This window comes from Triturus cristatus, chromosome 4_2 (assembly GCF_964204655.1).
Source record: "Triturus cristatus chromosome 4_2, aTriCri1.1, whole genome shotgun sequence".
Lineage (NCBI taxonomy): Eukaryota > Metazoa > Chordata > Amphibia > Caudata > Salamandridae > Triturus > Triturus cristatus.
Genome location: NC_140586.1, coordinates 123,579,915 through 123,604,290, shown reverse-complemented (window position 1 = coordinate 123,604,290; position 24,376 = coordinate 123,579,915). Strand labels below are relative to the sequence as shown.

Below are 24,376 nucleotides of genomic sequence, written 5' to 3'. Positions count from 1 at the left end.
GCTACCTGGATTGAACACTTTTCTAACCTCAACTCAGATCTTAAGTTTTTCACTGGTGAACTACAATCCCTCAAGAACACTAGGGGATACACAGCTTATGTCAGTCTGGAAGAAACGCCACCGGCAACTGACACGGTTGAGCTGGGAAAAGCCCCTGGCCTAGATACATTACCAGGGAACTTGTACAAACATGACAAAGAGGTGTTGAGTCCCTTTGTCAACTTGATCACTAATGCGATAGCTTCAGGTGCACCAATCCCGCCACATGGAAGGGGGCCAAAATAATCCCCATTCATAAAAAAAGAGGCAAACAAGAACCATGGAATTATAGGCCCATTAGTCTAAAAGATGTATTACAGAAAATCTATGCCAGACAGGTGCTGAATAGATTAAATGAATGAATAGATCACAACAATATTTAACATCATATCAAGCCAGTTTAGAGCGCACACAAGCATGGTCGATCAAGTCTTCAGAGTTCTGCGTATCTTGTGGAAGTATACCAAAATAAAGGGAAGTCATATTTATATTATGTTCGTGGATCTATGGGCAGCATTTGATCTTGTACACAGAGGACCTTTATGGGCCTCATTAAAGAACCAATGTATGCTTGAACACATTTTGAGTCAGATATTTAGGTTACATCAAGGCAATTACGCGAGAGTCCGTTGGGGTATGAATGGCGAACTCACAGATCGGATCCCAATTAATAGAGGAGTGAGGCAGGGATGTGTGCTTGCACCCAACCTGTTCTCACTCTATATTAATTACATGGTTGATCATCTTGAGAAAGCTGAGCATGACTCCCAGAACTCTGCAGAACCCTTATTCATGACTTATTATTCACAGACAATACTATCTTGATCTCTCAGACACCAAAGGGTCTCTATAATTTATTGGATTATTTTAATCTATATTGCAATGAAAACGGTTTGGAAACAAATATCGGGAAAACTAAATGCATGGTCATAAAATCTCCCAAGAACTTCAGGAGGAATATCAAGGCGGACAAACAAAACTTAGAGCAAGTATCACATTTTGCTTACCAAGGCATAACGCTTGATTCGAGGCTGTCATGCAACCCACAAATAAGCCATTCTAGAATGGCCCTCACTCAAGGGTCCATGGCTCTTTTAAGTGAATGCAATGCGTCCAGGACTAAAATGATTACACCGGCCCTAGAGAGCTATAAACAGTCTGAGCTGTGAGGTATTGGTAATGTCAAACAACTTGTATCCACCAAAAATAAATTCGTGAGAGGAATACTAGGTATACCAGTGGAGACACCCCTTGTCCCTATATTCCATAATTTAAACATTAAGCAGATAGAGCACATTGCAAATCTGCGCTCTATACTTTACTGGATCAGATTATGGACGACTTTGGAGCTCGCAGACTACAGAGAGGGCATTGAGGAAATACTGGATCTTGAAAGGTCCTTAGCTTTCCCCTGGCTCCGACATCTCCAGAAATGGTTTAATGAGCTTGGCTTTTCTTACTATTGGACAGAATCACAATCACTGGTGCAAAGCTCAAAGAAGCACTTAAAACGAAGATACTGGGAGTATGTCCTGAATGCTCTCCAAAGTAGGCTGACAATGCAATTTGCATTGAAGAGTTTCTTGACACCATCAAACCTTACAAGACAAGAATTTTGTATATGAAATTTCGTTATGAAACTCACTCTTCAAGTCAAGGCCTATACTACGAAATAGAAATCGCAAGATGAAGCAACCTGTACTTCATGTGCTTTAGGTTAAACTTAAGACATTGCACATATTTTGTTTTTTTGCACTGCAGATGATAAGATGAGGAAGAAATGGATCTGTTTATCATGTAAAAGGTTGGAGTTAAGGGAGTATGAAGAAGTCCTAAGAATAATTATGTGATACAGCGCAATACATAATTTTTAGCCTGTGTAAATACTTATTAGCAGTAGGATTTGCACGTGGTAAAATGGGATTGAAACTGTAATGCTGAAATTAATATTATATTATCTTAGTTTCAAGAACCAAGTATCGCACTACCAATTATCATTTTAATGTAAATACTGTACATAATCTGCTGTTTCAAGTGAACAAAGTATGATGTGTGAATTTCTTATGTGTGTACTTTTAATGGTTTTTAACCGAAATAAAAGTTACTCATGAGTGGCTGTGTTGAGAGACTGTCTGGGTGTGTGAGTGGCTGTATGGGTGAATAAGTGTGTGTGTGAATAGCTGTATGGATGAGTGTGTGGCTGTGTGAGTGGCTTTATGGGTGAGTGGTTGTGGCTGTTTGAGTGAGTGGGTGTGTATGTAGATGTATGCGTCTGTCAATGGCAAAAAGAACTATTGATTGACAGAATGCAGAACAATGTCATACATTCACCCCAGTACAGAGATCTGGGCCTAAATCCATCGTTTATTTGCTCACCATGCCATTCTAGATTGGACCCAGCCATATGCAAATCAGTCTTGACCCTGTGCCCAATGGGAACAGTCCAGCCTGAACTGCCAGGCCAGGTCCTCCCTGGAATGGAAACAAGCATCCTAGGACCGGTTTCAGGGTTTCACCCCTCTTCAGCCAGGATAGCTTGATTACAGTGGCATGGGGAGCACTGTGCACTCACTGGGCTCTGTAAGTGGTTGTGTGGGTGTGTGAGTTGGTGAATGAGAGTTTTTATAGGGGTGCGAGTGTGAGTGGTCCTGTGGATGATATTATTAGTGATGTCATTTGAGATGTCATCAAAGATTTTACTGACCATGTCATGAGTGTTGTAATATGTGAGGTCATACACAGTGCATTGTGGGGGCGTAAGTTATAGTTAGGTCAGGTAACTATAACTGTTGAACTTCTATGTTTTTGTGCTTATCTGAGCCTATCTGAGCCTAACTATATGGTCTCGGTGCCCTCAGTTTTTTTCAGTATATATATATATATGTGTGTGCGTTCCAGGGTGGGTAGAGGTATAGGGTGGTAAAGGTATTTTTAGGCTTTAGGGCAGGGTAAGGGAATTGAGTGGTAAGGGTATTTTTAGGGTTTAGAGGTGGATAAGGGTATTGGGTTGTATAGGTATTTTTAGGGGTGGTTAGGGGTATTGGGTGGTAAGAGTATTTTGGGGATTTAGGGGTGGTTAGGGGGTACAGGGTGGTAAGGGTATTTTAGGGTTTTGGTGTATGTAGGGGCATAAGGTGATAATGGTAATTACTAAAGGGGAGGTTTAAGGGTGTTCCCCAATAAAGCTAAATGTTATTTATTCTTAAAAAATAGGGCGCTTGAGGTGTCTACTCCCCAAAAAGATACACAATTTATATTTATATCACTTACCTTACTTATACTTATCTGAGTGGCAAAGATATGCATGGTAAAGGCAGAGGTGTGGTAAAGGCAGAGGTGTGGTAAATGCATCCATGGTAAATGCCTGCATTGTAACGTCGTTCTATCCATTCAACAACATTCCTGTGAGCATGTTTTCAAATGCTGCTCTTGAATTCTCTTTCAGTTTATCTCTCAATTTTCATTTTAGTTATGGATGTATGCAATAAATAATGTAGCTGGCAAAGTTTTGACAAGCGTTTCAAAAAAAGGTATTTTGGATGAAGAATTGTTCATCCAAAAACTTCTTTGTGAAAAACATTCTGCCGCTATATGTGATTGTTGTGGGATGTTTTTTCAAACCTTATTTCCAAAACCTACACTGAAGTTCATGCAGACTGTGAAGTTTGGAAAAACATTCTCAAAATTTGCGAAGCAAAATGTTTACAAATTAGTTTACTCCCAGTTCTAGAAGTCACTCTTTAAGAAAATCAGAGGCTTCTGGTACCTTTTCTGGGGTAGTCTGTGAGTTATAAGTGCAGCCAGTTATCTAGACATTGTAGCTCTCTATGGCTTTTTCTCCTTTGTATTTACATTTTTGGACTCATTTGGTGCTTCTTGCAATACCAGTCTTTTGAACTTTGAACTTCATCGAAGCCAACTCCATCCTCGACTATTTCCAATCCTGATTCCGCAGCAACCACAGCACCGAAACCGCCCTCCTCGCCGCCACAGATGATATTCGCACTCTCCTCGACCAGGGCCACACCGCAGCCCTCATCTTACTAGACCTCCCTGCAGCCTGCTACACTGTCTCCCACCGCACCCTCACCGCCAGACTCCACGACGCCGGCATACAGGGAACCGCCCTCGACTGAATCTGCTCCTTCCTCATCGGCCGAACCCAAAGAATCAGACTTCTGCCTTTCCTCTCCGAACCCACAGAGATCAACTGCAGTACCCCAAGGATCATCACTCAGCCCCACGCTCTTCAACATCGACATGGCCCCCCTCGCTGCCATTGTCAGACAGCATGGACTCAGCATTGTATCCTATGCCGACGACACCCAGCTCATCCTCTGCCTCACGAAGCAACCTGACGCCACCAGACTCAGCTACCAGGAAGGAATGAAAGACGCTTCATCCTGGATGAGCAGCAGCTGCCTGAAGCTCAACTCGAAGAAGACAAAAGTCTTTGTCCTCGTACCCACCCCCTCAGCATGGGACAACAGGCCCACTGCCCTCGGCAACTCCCCCACTCCCACGGACCACGCCCGGAACCTCAGCATCATTCTCAACTTCCTCACTATGACCCGACAGATCAACACAGTCTCCTCCACGTGCTTCAACATCCTCCGCATCATTCGCAAGACCTTCAAGTGGATCCCTGCCGATTCCAGAAAGACCGTCACCCATGCACTCATAACAAGCTGCCTGGACTACAGAAACACCCTATAAGCCGGAATCAACAAATCCCTGCACCGAAAACTCCAGACCATCCAGAACACAGCTGCCAGACTCGTCCTCGGCATCCCACAACATGAACACATTACCCAGCACCTACGAGACCTCCACTGGCTCTCTGTCGAGAAGAGAGTAACCTTCAAGTTACTCACTCACGCCTACAAATCCCTCCACAACACCAGACTCCAATACCTCAATGAAAGAGTCTCCTTCCACGTACCCAAGAGAAACCTCCGCTCCGCCACCCTCGCTGAAACCTCGCGCATCCACAGAGCCAGAGTGGGCAGAAGAGCCAACTCCTACATCATGGCGAAGACCTGGGAGGAGCTCCCGCTCAATGTCAGACGTTCCCCCACTCTGAACATCTTCTGGAAGAGCCTCAAGACCTGGCTTTTTGGCTGATTTGAAGCTGCACGCCCCCACCTGTCCTCCCCAGCGCCATGAGACCCTCACGGGTGAGTAGCGTGCTTCACAAATCCTTGATTGATTGTTTAACCAATGCCCAGAGCTTTGACAACATGAATTGTGAACAAAAATCTTTGCTGGTGATGCGCACAGGCACCTCACAAGAATTCTTTCTCTGCTGGTTGCAGTCATCACTCATGCTCTCCCCAAAGAGACTCTCATGGTTTGCCCACTCAGTGGCTGTCAGACCAGAAAGCACCAAAATAGGCCCTGATGATTTTTGATCACCACTACTTCATGCAGAGTCAGGATTTCTCTGGCCAAAATCTTTTTTACCTGGTCACTTTGGACCAAGTGGTTATCTCTCCAACTAATCCTTTAGTTCTTAGCAAAGTATCCCCTCAAGATGGGCAAGCTTATGACAGGTCACCATATGAGCTTTAAATACGCTTACTGTACCTCGTCCACCTACTTTGTGTTTAAGAGTGCTGGACAAAGGCCTGATCATTGTGGCACCAGTGAATGGACACTACCAAACCTTCTGCTGCAGTATTCACTTCCTCGCCCAGCTCAATAACATAGCTTCCATCCAAATGATTGACTTTTTTAGTGCATCGTGCGTAGCACTACATCAAAGGCTTTAATGAACTGTAAGCAGATCCAATCTCTTGACTTAGATCTAACTCTGAGCTCCAGCCTAGTACGGTCAAATGCTTCTTTTACTGACTTGAGGAAAATGGAGGAGGGCCTGAAGCTCCCGAGCTGCAGGTTTTAGGATTTGATTTCAAGCAGAAGGTGCTTTTTCTGGTTGACAAATAAAAAGGCCCTGTTACTTATTTTACTATTTGCTTCTATTTTGTTTCCTAAAGTACAGTCTGTGGTTCCCAGCTTTATGTATCTCCCACCATAAGTGGAGCAAGAGTAAAATGGTGATAAATGGCATTTAATCGATGTTATGGCCACAAAGGTAAAATTTGAGCTTTTTCGGCCACTAAAGCTTTTTAATAAATGTACAAACCCCAAATTGAGATTTGGTAACAAATTACTGAATCACAATTTGGGTTTTAGAATAAATACAGAATCGGTATTTGGAAGGGGAGTGTAAAGGATATCCCTTCCAAATACCAGTTCTTTAGCTTACGTATTCATGTTTCGCAACTGAAATCCGGTTGGAAAACATTAATGTATTACCAACAAAATCAATATTGGTGGTACCCATTTGCAAAAATGTTTTACAAAAATTGTTATTTCCCCTTTTAAATGCACCCTATTTTCTTACTAGCAAAATGGGCTGCATTTAAACAAAAAAATTAGATTGCTTTTTGAAACACAGCAATCACACACATAGTGATCTGCTTACCCCAGCAGGCCACAATGCCTGTGACCCAAACCCAATCGTAGAGGGTCTGAATTTGTAATCTACCTCTTACAAATGAATAAGGTAGTTTGAATTGCAACCCACTGTGAATCAGTATTTTGTGAACCAACCTATTAATGCATAGGTCGGTTCACAAAATACCACTGCATTCGGTAGCAGTCGGTGTGCAAATAGCACCCACTTCTACTGAACCCGTTTTAATGGACTCTTATTAAGAAATCGAAAATTGAAAATAGTTATTTGATGCAATTTTGTGATTGTCTTTGCAGGAATATTAGTGCATTAGAGCCAGAGTGAGGAAACCTGCAAACTCATGACAGATGAATGGGTAGCAGCGTTGCATCATCCATTCCACAAACATGCTAATACAATTAAGAAATATAAAAATAGTGACCTGCGACTTCTCCACGGAGGCGGTGTGCTTGTCGCACATGGGACTGATCTCCATCCCCCGCTCCCGCTCCTTGTCCCCCTGGTGGAAGAACTCATCCATGATGCGATCCGTCCACTGCCGGTATAGCTCCAGGGGCTTTGTTGGATTGCTGAGATCAGCACAGTGCACCATGTTCCGGAGAACCTGCAGAAGAAGAGCCAGAAGCAGCAGTTAGGATTGTGTGCTGGACGAAGACCGTATTCTCATCGGTAGCCTTGTTTGAGTGTTTCCATCAAGCATGTGAAAAGGTGAGGTATTTAAACCTCACAACCTGGCATGTATGTGGAGCATTTTATATGATACATGAAGATTCCTTGAACATTCTGCTTAAAAGCCCGAGGGTAGGGTAATTTTTAGAACATGTCTCAGATTGCTAAGCAATCTCTGACATACCAAACATGCATCCTTGCTAAGCTACTCAGTATTAGCAGAATATTGTCATGTTATAGATATTTATATAGCGGTTTCAGACCCCTGGTGAGGCCTATAGTGTTATTCTAGCTGGTGCTATTGCAATGTTGAAAGAGAGCTTTATAACCCTAGTGAGGTTGTGAAACACTCTTAATTTTCTTTGGGTTTCTGGGCACCCTTCTCAGTACTAGATTGAAAGAGTGTAGTCTATGGATTCACCTGTATCAGATATGCTGATGGTGGTGTACGAGGTTTGACTGCATAGCGACAACACAGCACATTTGAGTGTACCTGTGCACTCGCTTGAGTGTTGCAGAACAGTGTGAGAATACACGCACCGACACGTGCAGGTACTTGCTTTATTTTGGATGTGCATCAAGAGAATTAAATGGATCCTACCCAGGAGAAGTTGATGAACAAACTATTCAACACTGTTAAGGAGTCTTAAATGAAGCCTACCTAGGACCAACAGATGTGCAACTAACCGGACACTGTTATACCACCAAGGAGTACATGTTGAGTCTACCAAGGTGTGACCAATGAGTTCCTTTTAGATAGGCGCTATTACACCACCAGGAGCCCATGATTCATCAACGATGTTTCAATAAATGTGGATTGTGGCAGCGCAGTGGGTTTGGAGGAGAGAAGGGCACTGGGAGGCTGATCAAACCTGAGCACATAACATGTGGCATCCACCCAGAGGGACTGGAACCTCAAACCCAGGAGGTACTGTAGAATTTCCAGAGCTAATTTAAAAGGTTAAGACGCTATGTTGGAGTCTTATTGAGGGAACAGGAATATTAAATTATTTGGTTAGGGGCCGACGTTGACAGCTGAGCAGTGTGAATGCATGTGGGAGGATGGTAAGAGAGGACTTCAATCCAATGGGATGATCTCACTTAAGTATCCCCGAAGCACGGCATATATACATTTTTTACAGGAGTGGGCCGTGCAGGTAAGAGTGGTGGGGCCGGGTTGGGTGGGATTCGAGAGATGACCATGAGGGAAAATTAAATAAATTCATTTTACCTCGTCGTTGTCTGTCGAATCACCCCCCCCCCCCTTCCCAACCGCCCACACCTCTTACCTGCATGGGCTGCTGATGATTTTTAATGAGAGACTTTACAATACTTTCAAGTGTCCACTTGAGAGACTGGTTAGGGACATGGGTTGGAACTGCAAGGATTGGCAATATCAAAGCCTATATAGCAAGAGTTTAGAATGCTAAAGTATTCAGACATAGTGGCGGTGCCCGCTCTCTTCGTACAAGAGTTGCACATCCTTATAGAATGAGTGAGATAGGTTTAGGAGAGTTGAAGGCAGCTAGTGGCTAGACAGGTTGCCAAGGCTTGAGGTTACATTCTGGAGGTCAAAGAAAATAGTCAGGGACAATAGGTGAAGGATAATTCTAGTCCATGGCCTGAAGTGATTACAGTCAGTCGTATTAGAAAACAATTTTTGCAGTTTGTGACTATTCTTAGAACAGACCTCGTTCTTGTACCGGTCTTGAAACACACTGAGTGGAGTGTTTGGTTCTCACCTAATATGGTGTTTGGGTAGGTGGTGCTCAGATGCCAGCTTGGTTCTGCATGCTTAGCTTGGGAAATGCCAGGTCTGTACTTCCACAATAAATCTCAGATGTAACATACAGTATGGACCTACTCAGAAGTGATAGATCCCAACCCCTGAAAGCACAGGTAAGCAACTAGTGGCATACTTTGTGGACTCGACCCAAGAGAGATAGGGGACTCATGTGATGAAAATTGTATCCTGTGACCACTGTAAACAAAGTCATTTGGAGTGTCAGAATGCCTTCTACGTCGCAGCTTAGTTAGCATTCTGGATAATGACCTTGAGCACAAAAAGGGATGCAATTATGAAGCAACAGAAAAGCTCTGCTCCTCTGCAAATGTTTAAATCCCTCTGTGAACTTTCATTGTAGAAGTGTAGGGCATGGCTCTGGCCAATTACTATGGTTATATCCTTGGAAATTGGTAACCAGTTGCCACCCACCTGTATCCTGTCCGTGTAGTTGTCCAGCAGTAACACACCAGAGCTGGTCACCTTCTTCGTCTCCACCATGGTCTTTAGGTCTGCCAGCAAGCTCATGTGCTTGGACATGTCCGTAGCAAGTACCTGAGTAGCACAAGCAAATAAATAGAGTGTTAGGCATTCATTAAGAGTGGCCTCTTAATACCGGTGGGGCTGGTAACAGAAGTTACCAGCGCGTTTGGAGTTCTAAGTTAACTTTATTTTCTCAACTTGATTGCAGCTGCTGAGAACAGTTAAAATCTTGGTGTGAAAGTCTGTGAAATCATGAGGAATGACTGGGTGAACTGGACCTAGAAAAACCAATCCCTCAGTAGTTACAAATTGTTTTGCGGCTTCTTAAGGTCCACATCATAATGGGCCATATTTTACCCACTCTCAAAGTTACTGGTGCCCACGGTATCAGTAATTTAGAGGGTGGGAAACATCAAGGTCATTTTCCAGAACAAGGGCCAAATTGGGGGTCTGCAGACCACACTTCGGCCACTGGTGACCAGCCTACACAGCCCACCAATCAAACTCACAAATCTTGCTCCTCCAGGAGGTTACAAATCTCAACCTTGAAGCTCCCAAATGATATCTCTACTTGAGCCACCAACTAACATCCGTGCCTACATGAAATTTTTTATAATTCTGCTCCTTGAAAATCGATCTCTGTGAAATTTTATGAAGTTATAATGTACTATTTCTGTCATTTATGACTTTTGAGAATTTAACCACATTTTTCAGTTTATCATTTTTTCTAGCAAATATTTTCAGAGAAAAATATAATTGGAAAATAACTTGTGTTTTTCAGCAAAATACCTTGCGAAAATATTACATCTACATTTTACGTCTTGCAGATTTTTGCCAGAAAATATTTCATTCTGAGAACAAAAATAATATGAAAAAAAAAAAATCTGGGCTTTTATCCAACAGCCCCCTATGTATAGTTTTTGTGTTTACGGCATAAAGTTATAGTTTTGTAGATATACATCAGTGTCCTTCTCATTTATCTACTTGTTTATTTTTTTTAAGAAAATTCATTGTAACCAAAGAAAAGAAGTTCTTTTGTCAGCTTTTTTATGCAGCCTCATGGCTGTGTCAATGTGTATTACCCGTGGAGTGGAAAGAAAAATGGATACTGAACTTTGTTATTGGAACCAGGTTTGGGGGTAGGAAGGTCATGCAGAGACACTTGTCAGAAGAGACGAGTTTACGCTCCTCTGCAGAATTTGGTGAAGTTGGTTTCCAGGCAAAGATGCTATGGTAGGAGGGTCCAACCCTCGAAACCCGGAATGAATTAATCTAAAAGTGAAGGATTGTTATTTTCAAGACGGAATGTGATGAAATATGGCCTATAATACCAAGGGGGCTTTTCTTGAGTAAGTCAGTCTGAAGATGTAACCTTGATGCAGCCTGAGACTGTGTGACGAAGAGCCATATGTAATAGGCAAAGTGCTATGAAGATGTCACTTAACTTGACATATCCGCAGATTGACTTCAAAGTAGGGACGGGTAAATAATTCCGCTCCACCGGCGGGGTTCGCAGAGTTTTGCCCAATCTGCGTTCTGCTTGGAACGCTTATGTTACAGACCTACTTTATGCTTTATCGTTTATAGACCTGTTTAGGTGATAACATTCACTTGTGAACACAAATGTATGCCTGCGTTAAATCTGTCTCTTAGGTTGCAGACATTCTTGGTGTGCTATGGACCTGTTTTGGGGACATCATTCACTTAACTTTGAAATATGTATCTATGTTACACATGGCCGTTAGGTTACAGAACTGCTTGCAGGCCAGTTTGGTGGCAGCATTAAACTGAGGTTTTAAAGATATGTCTGAGTTAAACTTGGCCCTTAGGATACAGATCTACTTAGGGAGTTTGGACCAGCTTTAAACTTAATGCATCAGAAAGATTCTGATCACTTAAAACCAAAAATAAACCCTGAAGTTTACCATATCAATGACCATTTTCCTCATGGTTTGCCGCTGGCGTTTGGTGAGGTTCACAAAAATGTCACAGTTCTCTTCTTGAAGCAGCTTAAAGCCTACGGCAAGGTGGTGATTCTCCAGCACAGACTCGTCGTTGTACATCAGGGCAAGCTCCGAATCTAGGCGACACAAGAGACAGACTGAGGACGAAGAAACAGACACATTTGCTGGCAAGTTAGGAGGTTGACCATGAGTAGCGGCTGGTAACATTTGAAAATGGTGTGGTGTAAAAGTTGTGGATGAACTTAAAGTAGCAAGCGGGCAAAGCCCGAGTGACAACAGGAGGTGTGAGGGTCTCCCCTGAGAAAAGTTTGAAAAAAGAGTACCACTAAATAGTGCATTTTACAGCAATTTGTAATAAAGAATTTAGGACCTGATTACGATGCAGCACCGTAGAAGAAGCAGGTCCGCCCGACTAGAAGTTAGCGGTCCCGCTGCCCTGAATACAATGCGACCGCATTTATGGCGGTTGCAATGTGTATATTTTCTACTGCGGTGTGGGCTGCGGGCTGCAGCACACCCACCCCAAAAGAAAATGAACACTTTAAAAACAACCCTGCAACGTGTGGCCGGCCCCATGCGGTGCCTGAAACATGGTGCAGAGATACTTTGGGGGCACCAGAGGTGCCCCCCAGCCCCTATGCTAAGAGTCAGGGGAGTAGGGGGCACTGCTAGGGGCAGGCAGGCAGACGGAAAGGGACATTGGAATCCCTACGGTGGTGCCTGAGCAGGCACCGCCCTTATAGGAGCGATTACTGACCCTCAGACGCACCGACGGGCTCCTTGAGCCCATCGGAAGCGCCGCTGATGGTCTCTCTGCTCGCCGCATGGTAATGCGACGGGCGGACCGCAGCTGCAGGTGTTGGTGGGTCCGACACTGGCAAGCCGTCTGTGTCGGACCCACCAACATCGTAATGAGCCCCTTAGTGACAAAGGAAGGTGATTTATAAAGCAATTGAAGACGTGTAGTCTTGAAACAATATATATATTTTGGTGGGGGGCTTTATATAGCGCAAACTCGATTCAATGGTATCAGAGCTCTTTACATGAGTACCGGTTGCATTACAGACTGACACATTAATTATTTTTTTTTGGTAGGCATGGAGAGATTAAGTGATTTTCCCAGAATCACAGTATGTTGAGCGTCCCTGCCGAGACTCGAACGCGGTTCCCCAGCTTCGAGGTCGCTGACTCTAGCTGTTAGGCCACATCCTCTCCCCACATTGAATACTGCCCCATATCTTATTACATTAAATAGGTTCAACAGCTACTATAGTGTGTAGATTGTACAGTGTGACAACATCAGGATCTTCAAAGTGTGTGCTTGCCCAGTGTCCTGCACTGCATACAGAATTGACTTTGGAAGAAAATGCACTAGTTAATATGTGCAACCACGGTTTTAGGTCGGATGAAAAAATGGGGTTGGGCGCTCCAAAGGGGTTGCGGCTTAATCGTGAAAACCAAAGATTCCCATAGTGTGCATAGTTGCTTTCTCGCTGCACTTTCTGCTATTGCATCAAGATATATAACACGACACCTGATACACACATAAAACCATCCACAACTATTGGCTTTGTCAGTGGCTGTTAGCTGTTGACTGTAAGTTAGTAACAATAATGATTTTGTTGAAAATAATTGTTATTGAAAAGTCTGACATTTTGAAATAGTGAATTAAATAGTACTGAGCCTTGTGGGAGGAATACAGGTCTTCAGTGTCTTAGTCACTCACGCCTGTAATGTTCACTCTATGTAAGACATGTAGTCTCTTTTTCATCTCACCCTTCTGCGTATCTTACACCTCATCTCTTTCCACCTCAGCACCACCTTCTCACTCTCTCCTAAATGCACTTCCTCACATCTCCGTCACTTCACCCCAAATACCGAACGCTCCCACTCGACTGTAAGCACTGCAGTTTCTTTTACTTTAGCTGTGTCAATATTCTGACAACTTCATTCACATCTGTCTGCACTGAATCACGACTGCTACTGGAATACATGACCATTGGTCTGAGTGCTCTGCAGAGAGGCCAAAGACTGGATGGCATGTAGTTTGAAAAAAAATTTGGCCCACTGGCAGGCACTGTCTGAGCTCTGATTTCTGGGGCGTTATGAGCATCTGGAGGCTTTTCGGTTTGAAGTATGTTCTATAAAGGATTGATATTGTGACACCCAAAACAAACCATTCTCAGTCGTTGGTGACACCCTCATAAACATCGAGGGGACTCAGTTAAAAGAATGCGAGAGTAATATCCAACACAAAAAAAACAGAAACACACGATCTTTCAAATATAAGACTCGTAGGGAATGCAAGATTAGGTAAACGCGGTAAATAAAAATGAAGGGAACTACAATGCTTAAGATTATCTTAACGTTTTTAGCATTATTTGTTCTGAACATGTGCAGTGTTGGTGCCAGTGAAGTCTTTACTGGCAAAAAAACAGTGAACGATTTCTGAACATTGAATGTTTAAAACTTTGAGGTTAAGGCCATGAATATAGGGCACAAAAGGGACCTGTTTCAATGTCTGTTTTGAAATATTATAAAATACACTTACCTGGGCGAGGCTGAGGCCAGGAAAGTCTTGTCCTCAGGCCAGTACTGTGCTGTCTTGGGCACTTCAGTCCCGGCAGCAGCCGGTGGCGCAGCCAGACTAGTCCAGTTCAAGAGTCAAAACCATGCTTCACCTGAAATGCTCTAAACAGATACACGAGGCACAGCAGAAGCATGCTCAGTGTATCTGTTTACACAGGGCTTTAAGTGGGATGAAAAACTGGTGGGTCTCTCAAAGGGGCGTGGCCAATGTAATTAAGGGCGTGGCTTAAAAACATGTAAGCTAAAAATCTGTGATTAGCATAGTGTGCTAATTGTCATTGCATCCAGATATACGAAACAAGCAACATCATACCTACAACAAGTCAGGACTATTGTTTTGTCAATGGTTGCAAGTTGCATAAGATAAATAAGCAGCAACTATGGCTTCCATATTATTTTGAAAAAGCTTTCACTTATTTATTTATTTTGAAAGTTTTATATAGCGCGAACATGACCACCGAGGGTATCGGAACGCTTTACAGATTATGCATCACGATGGTTATAAGTAAACAAACAAAATCATCACTTTTGTGCTTGGTAAAATAGTGAATAATAGAATGGAGTGCAGGCTGGGCATAGGACAGCCCACTGAGGTTTTTACCTTATCTCCTTGGTGCACAGTCTGTGCACTATTGCTTTGCGAGGCTATGCATCGTCCGGCGTCAGTTCCAGCGAAGCTGCGAGGCTTTGCGGTGCATTCCGTAGTTCTCCGTCAGTTCTGATGAGCTGTGCAGCAACGCTTTGCAGGGCTCTGCGTCCCTCGGTGTCGGTTCCGGTGCAGCTGCCAGCCATGTGGCAAGGCTTTGTGTTAGGCCAGTAGGAGCTCTCCTAGGAGCCAAGGGCCCATGACATGGGGAGGCACAACTTGGGGATCAGGAACACACTCCATTGGAAGCCAGCATGGCTCAGGCAGGCCTAGGCAGGTCCAATTTAGCAGGCTGCCAGGGCAGTTGCAAGGAGTCCTCTCAAGCTTATTATGTCCCTGTAGCTCAGAACAGGAGGTCAGTCAGCTGACCCCTGAAGTCACTCCAGCCTGGGATGAAGAGTGCAGTTCAAGTCTTTCTTCTCAGCAAAACAGGCAGCAGGACAGCAGAGTAACAGGGCAGCAGAGTGGCAGTCCTCCTTCTAGCAAAACAGCACAGCGGTCCTTCTTCTTTAGTATCCACAGGTCCAGGAGCGTATTGATGAATGGGACTGACGGTCCTATTTTTATACCTAATATATTTTTTAAAGTAGAATTGTCTAGAGAATTCACTTTGAAGTTCTGAAGTTTCGTGCCTTCTCTGCTCAGTTCCACGCTGGCTGCAAGAACAGTGCAGAGGTGACAAGCCCTTTATGTGAGGGTAGGGGACAGCCTATTAACTTGCAAATGGGGCTGTGCTCAGCTCTGACCTCCATCCTGCCAGTTAATAGCCCATGCAGGCACACCTAATCCCCCAATTGTGTGGCTCTTTGGGAGGAATAAACACAGTCCAGCTGCCAACTACACCATGTCATGTGACCCAGGAACAGGCGGTAGGCACCAAATTAGGCAGGAAAATGTCAACTTTCTAAAAGTGGCATTTTCAAAATTGTAACTTAAAATCTGACTTTAGCATTAAAGAGGATCTTAATTACAATTTCGTAGACAAACATGAAATGCTTACCTATTCCCTTTCAACGGTTAGCACTTATTAAATGTAAAAAGGCAACCCAAAGTTAATGTATGTTGAGACGTGGCCTTACAGTAATGATACACAAATTTAGGAGTTTTTCACTACCAGGACATGTAAAACTTAATAGTGCATCTCAAACGTTTTAAATATTCTGCAACCTGCCCTATGGGCTGTTTAGGGCCTATCCATAAGTTAGTTTAGCGATTCAAAACTGAAAAAGCTTTGAAATGTGCCAGTTACAGTGTGCATTGCACAATGCACACAATATCTCAGACCTCTACCAATGCTCAGCACAAACCTTAGAGAATAACATGTTTAAAAAAGGTTGTCTACAAAGACTGAAACATCACAGGGCTGTGAGTTGTGATGTGAATTGTGCATTGCACACTTCAAGGCTTTTTTGCTTTTGTATTCATGAACCATAACTATGTATAAAATTCCCTTTATCAGATAACATAAATGGGGCCACAAGACCACATCAGTGTTTAGAGCTGTATGAAAAACTGCAATGTCTTAGCCTTCCTCACATTTTATAAGAAATGAAATGGAAGAATATTGTCTCTTCTTTATCACCTGCCTCACCCTCTTTTCCACCAGCAAGCCTTGTATCATGCAACAGAGATAGGGTATGGACTTTCAAAGACATGATACTCTGGTCCAAAAAGGGTAAACAAATGCTAAACCATCAAAACTATATTTTATGGGCCACAATGGCTACATTTATCTGGCCCGTCGGATTCTATGTCTACCCTGTGGTATATACAAACCTGGCTTGCACGCAGATGACTTGTTCATTTGCCTTGCGCCTAATTGTCCAACCCATAGGCTTCTCCACTTAAATGAAATGATTGCAGTCACAAATGTTGTCACTTGTCACCCAGTGACACCGGGAACTATCCCTCAGTCAGTGGACAGACTGATAATTCAAATACAACCCTTAAAAAAGACATACAGACAAGCACATAACACTCATCAACCTCAGCTTGCATTCTGGATTGCTATTTGGACATGTGTTGTGGTAAGAGGTATTTTTCAAGCGTGCTCACATATGAACATTGTTAATGCTGAGGTTTTCTGAGTAAGGTCCAGAATGATGTAGAATAATTCTAGACAATTCTTAACACACTCTAAGCTACACTTCAAATGAAAGAAGATAGATGCAGATTTTTAACTATATCTGTAGACCATTGACGCCAAGAGGAACCAGTGGTTTTGTGTAATGAAATGGATAATTGTCTTCCTGACAACAGCTTGGACAGTATCCCAGCTCAAAAGTGCTGATCCTGTCCCATTAAAAATATAGCAGCCTTGTGAATGTGTGTTACTGTATTCCACTTATAGCACAGCACTCATAAAACAGTTTGCTGATGTGGAAAACGTATTGCTTGTTTACACAATGCATAGGGAAAATTTAGAGAGGAAGGAGAATCATTCTCAACACGAATATGATCTGCGCGGCCCTATGCTTAGTCATATGTGCCAGGATCTAGTATTTTCTGTGGGCGACGAGCTTTACTTACTCGTGTTGATGAGAAACTGGTTTGACACCCCGGGGTGATCCACATCATGGATGGAGGCTGCAAATAACGCAGCTAGAATCTCCAAGTCTGTGAACACCGCCTGAAAGAAAGATAAAAAAACTGAGTACACTTTAGCCTGCATCCTTCTGGACCACAGCTGTGTTTCCTATATTCATATCCATCAATAACTTCACTTGGAGGTTAAAAATCCGCAAATCAAATACAAAAATGTTATACTTCATAGTTAATCATTGCCTGCCACAACAACCTCTCAAAATGCCAAAAAATTCCAGAAGAACAAACAACAAAATCTTGTCTCTGTGAAGCCCCATACTTTAGCAATAAGTTCTCTCCCACGCATGTGATCTGAAATCATACAGGCTTAACGGTGTTAAGCAAAGTTTCATGAAGAATCTGTATTTGGCACTGCACCCTGAAACTCTTGCTAACAGATATAAAGAAAACATAGATGCTGGAGCTTCACAGGAATTTGGGGTAGACTCAAAGGGACATGTATATTGTGGTTTGTTTATTTATTTATGCATTTCTAGAGTGCAACTGAAACCTAGAAAGGTGCCCTGTGCTTACAACAGCCATATATTGCACTAAACCACCTAAACAGCAGATTATAGAGTATAAAGCCAAGTCTATAAGGATTTTCTAAATGCCAGAAGTTCCTCGAAGGTGCGGACGGAGAGGGAAAGATTATTCCAAAGACTGCAAGCTTTCACCGAAAAGATCTTCCCCCAGAACAAATTTGATTAAACTTAGGAAGAATGAGCAACACCAAGTGTTTAGGTTGGGAAACGGCCACTACAACGTGGCCGTTTCCACGCCTAACAATAACCACGCATGCATTACAACGCATGCGTGGTTACAACGAACAGCCTTTACCACACATACCTTTACTACGAGATAAGTAGTAAAGGCATGTGTGTTAAAGGTAAAAAAAAAAAGGGGGGGCGTTGGGGGGGGGTCACCTCCCCCAAAAACGAAAAAAAACTGGTTAAAACAAGGGGACTTGGGGGTCTCGCCACAAAAAAAAAAAAAAATGCACCTGAATTCCATTATTTTTAGAAATAGAAGAAAAAAGATGAGGAGGCAATTGACGTCGTAAGAGGAAACGAAAAGACACTTCGGCTTCCTCTTCACGACGTGAAACGTAAGTAGGAAGTACTTGGAGTGAAGACAACGTGGAGAGGTAAGGGGGAATGAGGGGCTGGTGTCGCACAGGGGTAAATTATAAGGGTAAAATATAAAGGTTAATTAGCAGTGAAGGAAGATATCCTTTAAAATGAAAATGCCATTAACATGCATATTTAAACAACGAAAATCGTAGTAAAAATGTGAGTGTTAAAGGCATTTTCGTGGTAAAGGATATGTGTGAGAAAGCATTCGCGTTGTAACGCATGCGTGGTAAAGGCATGCGTTACAACGGAATGCGTAGTAACGTCATACAACCGTTTAGGGTAGTAGTGAAAGAATGTATTTTAAAGATAAAGGGTGCAAGCCTAGTGAACTGCCTTATGCACAAAGCTAAAGGATTTAAAGATGATCTTTTTAGGTACAGGAAGCCAGTGTAGTTTGTCCAAGGCTTTTGAGACAGTAGAATGGTGGGGAACAGCCAATGCTAGTCTAGCTGCAGACTCTGCATCCAATACATGCATCTGAGCAGACAGCCAGGGGAACACAAAAACAGAAAGTTCCTATAACACAGCCTGCTCAAAACAGCAGGCAGGACCACCAGTGGTTTCATGTGAACAGGAAGAAATGGGAGAATTTTCCACAAATTTTTCAACAAGAAAAATCAAATGGAAGACAGTTTGGTAACCTGGCTGGTTAGGGAGAGATCATCACTGAAATTAAACTCCAGATACTTCACAGACAAGGAGAAATCAGCAGGCAGTGGATACCGGTGGTTGGGTTTTACCTATGGAGCAGCAACGAATCTCAGTTTTATCTTCATTGAATTCTGGGTAAGCAAAACAGTGATTTTATGCATACAAACGTGGAAGGCCTCGAGAGGACCTGGAGAAAATTGTTCAACTGATATGAGGAGCCGAGTGTCATCAGCATAGTTTACACCATGATTCCGAATCAGATGGACAAGCAGTCTAAGATAGACATTAAATAAGGTGGGGTTCAGGGAAAAGCCCAGCGGTAGCCCTTAACCAATAGTTCTAAAATCTGAGTGAAATCGCGGTGGGAGATGCACAACTAGATATCTGTTCTCAAGAAAGCAGATACGCCAGCCACAAGCAGATCCCTAATGCTGTTTTCTGGCATTCTGGAAATCAACATTTTATGAGTGACCATATCCGTGGCCGAAAGATCTAATACCATTAGGGCCTCAGTGGCCCACATCGACCCCCATTCGAAGAATGTCCAGAACAGAAAGAAGGTCAGATTTGGTACCATGTGAAGGGAAAAACCCTAATTGGGCTGGCTCAAGCAAGTGGTTAGGCTCCAGATAGGCTGATAAGAGCGTATTGACATGTTTATCTAGGATCCTTTCTGGGAATGGTAAAAGAGATACTGGTCGAAAAATACTGAGATTAGAGAGGTCGGCTGTAGGCTTTATCAGCAAGGGACCTTTCCACTCAGAATGTACTTACTATGCCTGAAGATAATGAGAGATTACAGATGGATTGTAAAGGATCAGTTGCTGAAGCACCCAATATTCGAATATTCCAAGCAGGCTTTAATACATACATGCATGGCATTTATTTCCAGAACCTAGGAGGTAGAGGGACGAGCTGCGACCACGAGGAAACAAGGTTAGCAAGTCGTTGGAGGGAGGCATACATTTAGATGTAAATGAAAATGTAGTAGTAATTTTGCGGTGTTAGGGATTGAAGTTTTATTTATGTTAGCAGCATGGCAAAATCAATAGATCTCTAAAGGCTCTAAATGTTTTTGAATTCCTCATCTTCATTCACTCTTTTGATATCACAATTTCAAGCTGGGCATTAACAGTGAATGTATATGATGTGTGTGTCTCAGAGTTATTAAAGAGTAACCATCCACCAGAAAGCCCTCCACAAACTGGAGAGACACCCTGAATATCGCTCTTGTTCACACTGAGCTTCCAACCTGAACCATGTGTGTTGGACATGCAGGTATTTTTTAGGTTCAGATAAAACAGCCAAGCTTACAAGAGACTTCCTGATCCTATGATTCCAGACCCTATATTTTCCAAATCTTATTTGTTTAGAAACATAAACATTACTAACCATTACTATTCGCTCCTTCACAAAATGGCTGGTCAGTACTTAATATGTATATTTGCATTGACTTGCTCAAATTCTTATGTTAGAAGCAATGTCTGTTGTCATATGACATTTGTCATGTGTCGGGCTAAGAATTGTATTAGATTCCTGAACAATTTTCACTACTGAAAAAAATTATAATATTTAGAATTATAAATGGGTAATTGATAGATGCTTTTCATCAAAGGATTCTGAGTGGCATCAAATCGAAACAGAGCAAAGCCTGGTTCCCTGACACCCATTTCCACCACCCTTTGCTTATCCCTCCACACCCCCCCAAACAAACTGGACCAATAAAATTCCTGGCAACCTGCCAGCCACCTCCACACCCTCTGATATAACCCTACCTCCACCCAAACTGACAAAAATAACTTGGCTCCTTCAACCCATCACCATAACCTTTGTGCAATCCCACACCCTCCTAGTCCAAAGCTGTGCTCCCCGCTTCAACAGTAAGAGTGGAGAGCTGGCATCGAGCTGACCGCTGTCAGTGCGGCTTGAATTGATCTCTCAGCATGGGTCTGTAGAGATTCACACTGACAAGGAAGAAGGCGGATGGTGCAGCCACAGTGCTGCCCGTGCTCTCCCGCCTCCATCGGGTGTGTTGAGACCTGGGAGACGTGGGAGAAGTCAGGTGAGACAGCCAACCACCATTCTGCCACCTAGCTTGGGTCTTTGGAGGCAGCAGACAAATGGTGATTGAGAGCTTCTCCGGGTGACACCACAACAGTGGGTAACTACTTTGGTTAACACCTGTTACAACGTCGCAGCAGTTAATAACCGAATCGCTATTCGGGTATTCATGGCAAAGGCTTCCTGTAGAGGCCATATACAACATCACCGTGTGCTCTTCTCTTCTCTACTCGACAAAATGGGTGGCGTCTCCTTTGCTACTCAGCGACAATGTCATTGACTCTTAACAGCCACACTGAAATTCCATAGAGAATCCCAGAAGAATATGCCTACTTAACAAGATTACCATGCGTTCACCAATGGTTCTTTACAATACAATACAATCCTAGGAGTTTGCAGGGATTCTTACCAACTCAAACAGAACCCTCTGCTGATGTTGTGGGCCCTAAGCTACTCAGAATGCTGGGATTAATACCCCCATGAGTCAGCGTTGATGCAGAAACACTCTCCTTATGATTACAGTGGCCATTGTCAAACTTATCTAGAGTTGGGTTAGATTTTCACAAGTTTTCATTAGCTCAGCAGCATTTTTACAAGTTACCTAATCCAGCCGTAATATTCTAAGAAGGCTTTAAATACATGCATAACAGTATGTGTGCCACTCTGCTGTCATGTATTCTGTGAGGACTTAACCACCAGATGTGCTCAGCTCTGCCTATGCCAAAAACAGCAAGCAGAAATCCTGCATAAAGCCAGCAGGTTTGCCTCTAGTATATCTCTACTTGATAAAGAATGCAGTATTCAACATACCTTGTGGTTCTAAATGAAATCCTGATGCTTTGATCAATAATATTATCAAAATACAAATTGATTCGATGTTTAGCGTGGCCAGCTGCTTTACATTTCAAAAGCTATGTTTGTTTTTTATTGTCAAACAGATCAGTACTACAGATAATCCATCTCTTTTATGCCACCATGTACCAGCATGAAAGCAGACACATGGGGTGGCAAGTGTTACAAGTGAAAGGGTAACAGCCTAGGCTTACCAGGAGGGTGCTCAAAAGAAGCATGCGGTTGGGCTCAGGCCTACTCAATTGATTTGCTGGCAATTATCTGGAGAGGTTTACATGGACCTTTGAAGACTTTTCCATCCTTTTATCAGTTTTCCTATGTTATGGAGCTCCTTTGCTGTGCCAACAAGGCTCTGTTTCTGAGTCAGCAGGTTTCTACATAGTCTCTTGCGTCCTAACATCTCGGCGCTGTAATAGTACTGGTTCTCAATGCAGATCATGCATTTATTTTTCGCTTCCCTCGTTGGGTTTATTAACCACCACAGCCCTTACCTCAACTTTAGGGAAACGGTGGATATTACCTGTCCGTTGGGTATCCAACCATAGGTTTGGAGGAAGTTGACTCATATATGCCTGAAGATCTGGGGATTCGTTCCACGGGCCTGTCGCCTTGGACCCCTACAACTTGTGCTTTCTTTCCTGCGGGTGCGACGCATGCTGGCAGTAGTACCGCACTGTGGTGAATGGGGTATGTGGGAGTGGGGGGGGGGGAGGCACGTGGCAGCCTCAGCGTGAGGATAGATCTTTAATGTGGCCATCTTGTGGATGCATTCGATGCTCTGCCTTGCACGCTACTGGTGCATCAGAAGGGCTTGACCCTCATCCTGAGAGAAACGTGGTTGCATGTGGCGTGGGATGGTTCTCTCCATCGGTTGGTTATATTGGAATTAGTGAGAAGGACCTCAAAGGTGTGTAAAGATGAACTCCACAAGGGATGATGTGCTTTTCATGGCAAGGACTGATTCACTGTTGTACACTTCAGCTCTACTTTAGAGGTCCAGTTCAGATGGATACCTGTATTCCAAGCTCCTGTTACTTTAGCTCCACTGCACTCTTTTTATCTTATTGTTGTGTTCTAAGTAATTTGCATCAAGTTTGTCTATCAGACAACAGCCATCAATGCTGCCTAAACTCCATCTCACCTGGCACCCAAGACTGAAACTGGTTCCTAACAAAGGACATTTTTGGGGAACGCCTGTTGGCAGTTAACAAATCCTTGAAGATTTTGCCCATAAGTAGCTATGCTGGGTTGTGGGGCTAATGCACGGCTACATGGTGTATGAATGTCTTAGCTGTTTACTTGTGTTCGCCACACGGCCTGGTTAAAAACCTTTTGGCTTTTTCCCTTGATGTCTCTTACAACAACCTAAGATAACAAAGCTAACCTACATTGCGTCACATTGTTATAGCATGCTTTGGATTTCTATAGAGTAGGTGCCCAGACATCGCTCTTCTGCTTCAGTGCGACATTGACCATGCCCTTCTAACTTGTGTTGGTGTCTGTCTCCTGCTGTTATTCCTGTTAGATGCTGGCTCTGCCCCTGACTCGGTAACTGCTCTTTCTTTCTTTGTGTTTCTGTTCTCTCTGCCCCTGCTTAACTGATCCTTTTGCATCCTCTGTTCCACTTAACTGCCTCTTTTTGCATCTTTTGCTCCCCTTATTGCTCCGTTTTGCATCTTGGTTTCTTCTGTCAGTTTTTGCCCCTTGACGTGCTCCGCCAATCACGATTTCCCATCTTGCCACTCTCTGAGGGACTTTCACGCTCTTGCTGAGCCCATCCACCGCCCCAGCGCTCCTCCCACTCTCTTTGGCCCTACTTATTGGCAGCCGCGGCGCAGCAGGTGCGTCGCCGGTGTTCTAATGGCGTGCCAAAAGCAAGCCTGTTTGGACTGTGTGACAGGAACTTTGGTCCAAATGCCTCCTGCAGCTACACCTGCTCAACGCTGGATGCTGCCATGAACGCTGCTGCGGAACTGCACCTCAGTCCATTCTGGTCTCCTTTACCTGCTCGCATTGCCACTTCACCTGCCTCCACTCACCCAATCACACCACACCCATCACCAAGCCAGAACTCAAGACCCCCACGTACACAGCACCACACACACACCCTGCACAACAATACTCACTTGCATGCATGCTCCTCAATGCCACTCACTCAGCAGGCACTCCACCAAGATTTGGGACATCCTCTTCCTCATAATATCACAAAAGAGAGAAATAAGGGAGAAATTGAGCCTTCTCTGACTCCCCTAACTAACGTTTTATACTCACTAAACAGAGAAACGCTCCACAAAATGTATTCCTCACCGTTTATTGTGATAGTGAAGAGCACAATACTATCCCTATTATCACATAAACCTAGAGTATTATTTAGAAGGAAAAGACATTATTCTTAAAATACTGCCCTCACACACTTTGCAGTGTCATGCTTCATCATTGGGC

The 24,376-nt window shown here is 43.4% G+C and overlaps 1 protein-coding gene across 3 annotated transcripts in view; it reads right to left on the bottom strand.

The window, feature by feature from the left end:
• The window catches only part of PDE4A (phosphodiesterase 4A), an 888,137-nt gene that overhangs the window by 9,953 nt on the left and 853,808 nt on the right, over nucleotides 1-24,376 (bottom strand). For all 3 annotated transcript variants that reach the window (XM_085600756.1, XM_085600757.1, XM_085600758.1), the window contains exons 11-14: nucleotides 17,181-17,280; nucleotides 11,378-11,532; nucleotides 9,402-9,524; nucleotides 6,939-7,121 (exon numbers count right to left, since the gene is read on the bottom strand). In XM_085600756.1, coding sequence (XP_085456882.1) covers nucleotides 6,939-7,121; nucleotides 9,402-9,524; nucleotides 11,378-11,532; nucleotides 17,181-17,280 — 561 coding nt within the window. The remainder of the gene's footprint in view (nucleotides 1-6,938; nucleotides 7,122-9,401; nucleotides 9,525-11,377; nucleotides 11,533-17,180; nucleotides 17,281-24,376) is intronic.